The 6,567-nt window shown below is 42.7% G+C and overlaps 1 protein-coding gene across 1 annotated transcript; it reads left to right on the top strand.

Annotated features, from left to right (window-relative positions):
- The first annotated feature begins 377 nt into the window (after positions 1 to 377).
- LOC122082186 lies at positions 378 to 803 on the top strand. The gene has a single exon (XM_042649663.1). The coding sequence runs from the start codon at positions 378 to 380 to the stop codon at positions 801 to 803; it is 426 nt and encodes a 141-aa protein (XP_042505597.1).
- Positions 804 to 6,567: the final 5,764 nt, after the last annotated feature.

Genomic DNA, 6,567 nt, shown 5'->3' with positions numbered 1-6,567 from the left:
TCAGGGTCTTTTAGAACCAACCCTCTCTCCATGGGTATGCCAAGCATTTTATGTCAACAAATGGGCAGAACAAGTTCATGGGAAACTAAGAATGGTCGTTAATTATCGGCCTTTAAATTTCTTTTTGGCCGATGACAAGTTCCCACTTCCAACCCACCCGGCTTTACTTCTCCAGCTGGCCCATGCCAATATCTTCTCCAAATTCGATCTCAAAGTAGGTTTTTGGAAGCTTGGGATAGTCCCAGAAGATAGACCAAAGACAATTTTTTGTGTTCCAGGATACCATTTGCAATGGACAATGATGCCTTTTGGTTTGAAAACAGCACCATCAATCTTCCAGAGAGCCATGATGAAAATTTTTGCTCCAATTCAAGACCATGCTCTTATATATTGATGATATTCTTCTCTTCTCCAAAGATGAGACAGATCATCTTCACCTTCTTCGACAATTCCATCAGATTATTCAGGATTATGGTATTATGCTCTCGCTTAAGAAGATGCAAATCAACGTCTCTACCATTGACTTTCTCAGAGTTACCATCTCCAAAGGACAATATAACCTTCAGCCTCATATTGCAACTTCATTGCAGTTATTTCCAGATGGCCCTCTGACAAAGAACCAAGTCCAGCTTGGGATAGTCAATTACATGATAGAGTTCCTTCCTCAGCAGATCAAGCATACCTCCTTGCTTCACCAGCTTTTACGAAAAAAAGCTCCTCCTTGGTCTTCTGACCACACTACAGCAATTCAAGCTCTGAAGACACTCTCTGAGAACCTCCCCACTCTCCAGATCCCTTCCTAGGGAAAAATAATTTTACAAACAGATGCAAGTGACACCCACTGGGGTGTGGTTACAAGAGTGGTTCTTCCAAGCCTTTTGAAGCTCATTATCATTCTACCTTTAAAGAAATCTTAACGGTCAAGCGTGGCATAAAAAAATTCCAATTTCATCTTATTGGTCACAAGTTCCTTGTTGAACTTGACATGTCAAGCTTTCCCCATATGCTTGAATTCGGACAGAAGATCCTTCCCCATGCACAACTTCTCTGATGGGCTCAGTGGTCTCCCAATGTTCATTTGATGTCAAACACATCAAAGGAAAAGAAAATGCTTTGGCAGACTTCCTTTCTCAACCGACCTCAACCTTTGCCATAATACCCCTACTTTTCCCTATAACACCTGGAGCTTCTACCTCTCAATCTCAACCTCCACCACCTGGCCATAACCTCTGTTGTTCTCTCCTACCGGGCCTTCCTCCAGAAACCCTACAAGACTTAACCCAGAGAAGAGTCATCTCCTACAGTAAGACTACGGCCATCCAACTCCTCCAGATTGCCCTTTGCCATGAAGGACTAGTCTTACCAGGTAGCACTTTCCACCCTGACTATCCATTCCTCACCCTTTTCTCCTTCGCTACCCTATATGAACTCCAAGACCTTCCCCTTATCTATAAGTGTATCTTTTGGCACCTCTGCTCAGCCTACACCATTGCTCAAAGCCTTCCTCTTAGCACTATCCACTGGTTTACTACCCGTTGGATGTTTTCCAATCAAGGTGTTCCACAACCCAACCTCACAATCCTTACTTTCCTGTAACTTTTTGCTCCCATGAATTATGGTTTAATCTCTTCTCCTCCCATCTCCTAGAAACTATGGAAGAGCATCCAAACCAACATCATATTACCATCCTTTTCCACCGACCCCCTCTTATTCACCAAACCTGAGAATTTAGGAAAACTTGTTTAATATTTTCATCATCAATTCCACCAATCTTGTGGAAACAATCAGTCATTCTGGAGAAATTTTATCAAGATCTAATCTATTCAGAGAGCAACACTTCATCTAAAGGAATTCATCACGGGCCTTTAATAAATCATTTGAAACTGGGCTAAGAAACTCTTGATAGAGAGTGGTAATCAATTGGCTTTCTGTGAGTTGAACAAGTTGAAGTTGTCGGTAAGGGCCAAGTAAATACCATTCCCTTAGTTTTCCTTGGAGTCTTACAATAAATTTGGACAAGACTGTGACAGTGGAGGGGGAGGCTCCTTCATGAAGTAATTCTGCATTGATCCATGCATGAAAATATGTAATTCTTGATTCCCATTTAGGAACAGGGATATCATCCAGGGTGAAAAACTGTTTAGGATCCTGGTTTTGGAATGGGGTATAAGCTGTGGGTGAAATAGGATTTGGTCTAGGTGGATCTTCAGGATTATAGATTTCAAGGTCATCATCCATTTCTGAAACATGAGGAGTAGTAGGATGAGTGATAATGGTATGGATGAAGGAAGGGGATCAGTAATGGTAAGATTTGTAAGGTACTCAGATAAAGCATTTTCTGAGGGAGTGATAATGGTATGGATGGATTTAGGAGGTTGAGTAGTCGTTGTAGTCGTTGCAGGGGTCGATGGTGGAGGGGTAGGCTGTGGAATAGGTGGTGGTACTGGTGGTGGTACTAGCACCAGAGGTGGTGGTACTAGCACCAGAGGTGGTGGTGCTGGGTAAGAAACGGGCATAGGGTAAGGTGTAAAAGGAGGAGGTGTTGATTGAGCATCTGAAAATTCTTCTTCATAATCATCACTGAGATCTATTAATACGGTAGTAAAAGCCCATGCAGGAGGAATTCTACCACGAGCACGACCTCTAGTTGCTCTAGTTCTTTTGGGAAGAGAACGCTGTTGTCTTCAGAGTTCTTTGAGTGCTTCAGTAGGAAAAGTTCTTGGAGAAGAGACAACTGGCGGTGCAGGAGAGGCATGCATAGCAAAAGGATCTTGTGGAATGAAACTTGAAACTGTAACTGGAAGTGGTTGCTACCTGCTTGTTGTAGAAGAAGGGGGTTGTGGTCGCTGTAAGCTTTGAAGTTGAGCTTCAAGATATTGAAGATGTTTTTCCTTTTAGCCAATGAGGGCAAAAGTAGCAGTGGTGTCTGCGACACTAGAGGTAATTCCAGCAAGTTCTGCATGCACTTGATCAATTTCTCATCGTAAATACTGTAACAGATGATCATGATGCGTCAAGGTGCCATGGGTTTGCTGTGTTTGGGCCAGGATTTGTTCAAGGTATTGATTTTGAATGGTAGCATTTTCTGCTTGTCAATTCAAAGCTACTTCAGCTGGAAAAATTTCTGAAGAATGTCCGGAGGGATGGATCAGAAGTTTGACTTTCCAAACATGGAAGATACCATGAATATCCGGGCCAGAGTCACTTGGTCCTAGGAAAAGCTTAAGAGGAGAGGAAGAAGAAGAACCTGGGGTGTACATATAATAGGGAGGAATAACTGGAGGAGACAAATATGGCTTTGGTGGTGGTTTGCTAGTAGAGAGAAAAGGTTGAGGTGTAACCTTTGTCCCATACTTGACAAAGAAAGGGTATTTGGATTCATCACTGAGGAGACCGACAGAGGAGTCTCCTGATTCATATTGTTCTCTTAAAATCTGTTGAGAAGACTTTCGTCATGGAGAACGGGAAGTCAGAGGAATTTCATCCTTGGAATCTTGTAGACAAGAATCGCAGTCACAGAGGTCAAAATATTTGTGACCAGTGATGGGATCTTGGAAGAAATAAATCGGGTCACCCTTTGAATCAAAAGATTTGATTGGGATTTTTTCTTGGATCATACCAAAAGAGGTTGGAAAAGGAGAAGAGCGGGTTTGTAAGTTTGGAGGAGGAAAACGGATTTTGACCTCACCATTAGAGTGTCTGACATACTCTGGATCTGTGGACTGGACAAGTTCTAGAGGAGTCTGTGGTTGAGAATTAGAAACCTGTAGTTCATAAGCTGTAACTCAAGAAGAGGGGAGGAGACGAAGGAGTTCATCTTGGGAAATCTATCGTGGGACATAGGTGCAGCAAGGGACTTGATTAGAGTCCATAGTGATGAACAAAGCATCCCCTGCATGGCCAATAAGTAGATCAACAGCATGATTTTGCAGTCGATAAGCCATCTGATAATGTAAGGTAGCAGCCTATGCAATAGCATTCCGAGGAGCACCAGTAATGTGGATTTGGAACTTAAGGGCAGTGGGGAGAAGAGGATCTGACAGTGGAATGTTGAAATTTGGGAACAGAGTTAAGAACACTGTTCCAGCATTCAGAGTTGTCTAAAAAGTAGCAATTACGACATGTTGATACCACAAAAATCAACTATCCAATAGGGCTATCCGAGAAACCACTGGAAGTCCTTTTCTGCCATGGAAAGAGAGAGCAAATTTGATAGCTCCTAGATGAAGGTGGGTATAACCTTATTGAATCCACTGGGGGATTAACTCTAAGGGTATCTCAAGGGTGAAGAATTGTTCCTTTTCAGTAGCAGGGACCTGGAATTGATCAAAGGGAGAAGCCTGAACCAATTCTTTCAGGGGCAGAGTCTTCTTAGGTTTAAGAAGTGTTGTCTATTTGGAAGGGGTAGGGGTTTTTGGGAAAATAGCGTATAGATTCAGGAGTGGTGTAGGGGTAGCAGGAATAACCTGGTCATCAGGGACATAAGATAGTTCATAAAGATAATCTAAAGAAGAGGAGGATGAAGAAGAAGATCGGGACGAAGAAGATCGCCGTGGGGAAGAGAAAAGAGAAGAAGACGGTGAAGCCATAGAAAGTTACTTTAAGAAGAAAAACTAGTAAGAAGGAAAACTGACATGCTTCAAATCTGAACCATCATCACCCATTGAAGAAACTGAAGTAGGTAAGGACACAGCTAGTCGAGGCCGATCAAGAACCCCCTGATCATAGTACCTAACTGCAGAGCAACCCAAGCCAAAAATGGCACAAAATGACATCCTTAGCCTGAAAGCCCACCATGCTCAAGGGTCTTTTTCTGCCAGAAGGAACCATAAGCAGGGATTACTTGGAAAAGGGTGTGGCCTAGACTGTATCCTTAGCTAGAACAAGTTCAATCCGAATGAGAGGGATGGCCAGAGGAGGAGTTTAGCCGGAGAAGGAGAAGGAGAAGAGAACTGTCTATGATACAATTTTCTTTTTAGCCACGGATATTCTCTCAGTAATTTCTGTTATGATATTATTGGAGCATAATGGCTCTATTTATAGACATTACAAAACATTGGACCCTTTCTGTTGGATCCCACACAGGATACATGCAAAATCTTAAAGCACAAGCATGCATGAAATACTTTACGCATGCTACACACATATCAAGACGATAAGTGGGACTGTTTGATCACAACATATAAACATTATGCACACATATCAAGACGATAAGTGGGACCATCTGATACAATTATTACAATTATGCATTAGAATTATCAAAGCTGCCGGAGCTACTGGCTGGATATGAGCTGGCAGTGTCAATCAACCAGTCATTGTAGGCATCGAGTAGATGTTCAATTCGGGGATGAGGAAGTCTGCCTATTTGATGTAGTTCCTATGCAGTATCCATTCGAAGAAGGAGTGGGGCAAGAACTTGGCTTGGTGAGACATTATTCACAGAACATATGGTGTATAAAAAGGATCACCATTCGGTCCTGTGTTGGACTCGGTTGGTAAAGAGCTCATAAGACTTGACACTTAACACATGAAAATCAGGATTGTAATGAATGTAATGGCAGGGTTGTTGATTTTCAAAGGTTTGGTGAATAAGAGGGGGTCGGTGGAAAAGGATGGTAATATGTTGGTTTGGATGCTCTTCCATGGTTTTTGGGAGATGGGAGGAGAAGAGATTAAACCAGTAATTCATGGGAGCAAAAAGTTACAGGAAAGTAAAGATTGTGAGGTTGGGTCATGGAACACCTCGGTTGGGAAACATCCAACGGGTAGTAAACCAATGGATAGTGCTAAGAGGAAGGCTTAGAGCAATGGTCCAGGTTGAACAGAGGTGCCAAAAGATACACTTATAGATAAGGGGAAGGTCTTGGAGTTCATATAGGGTAGTGAAGGAGAAAAGGGTGAGGAATGGATAGTCAGGGTGGAAAGAGCTACCTGGTAAGACTAGTTCTTCACGGCAAAGGGCAATCTGGAGGAGTTGGATGGCCGTAGTCTTACTGTAGGAGATGACTCTTCTCTGGGTTAAGTCTTGTAGGATTTCTGGAGGAAGGCCTGGTAGGAGAGAACAACAGAGGTTATGGCCAGGTGGTGGAGGTTGAGATTGAGAGGTAGAAGCTCCAGGTGTTATAGGGAAAAGTAGGGGTATTATGGCAAAGGTTGAGGTCGGTCGAGAAAGGAATTCTACCAAAACATTTTCTTTTCCTTTGATGTGTTTGACATCAAATGACCATTGGGAGAACCACTGAGCCCATCGGAGAAGTTGTGCATGGGGAAGGATCTTCTGTAGGAATTCAAGCATGCGGGGAAAGCTTGACATGTCAAGTTCGATGAGGAACTTGTGACCAATAAGATGAAATTGGAATTTTTTTATGCCACGCTTGACCGCTAAGATTTCTTTAAAGGTAGAATGATAATGAGCTTCAGAAGGCTTGGAAGAACCACTCTTGTAACCACAAACAGTCTTTTTGGTGGCTAGATTCTGTTCTTCAAGAAGAATGGCACCCCAGTGGGTGTCACTTGCATCTGTTTGTAAAATTATTTTTCCCTAGGAAGGGATCTGGAGAGTGGGGA

This window comes from Macadamia integrifolia, chromosome 6 (genome assembly GCF_013358625.1).
Source record: "Macadamia integrifolia cultivar HAES 741 chromosome 6, SCU_Mint_v3, whole genome shotgun sequence".
Classification (NCBI taxonomy): Eukaryota; Viridiplantae; Streptophyta; class Magnoliopsida; order Proteales; family Proteaceae; genus Macadamia; species Macadamia integrifolia.
The sequence above is the reverse complement of the archived record's forward strand: the minus strand, read 5'-3'. Positions and strand labels throughout refer to the sequence as shown.

What these genes read in the sequence shown, in the direction of transcription:
- LOC122082186 (XM_042649663.1), top strand. Translation starts at nt 378, where the DNA reads ATGCTCTTATATATTGATGATATTCTTCTCTTCTCCAAAGATGAGACA.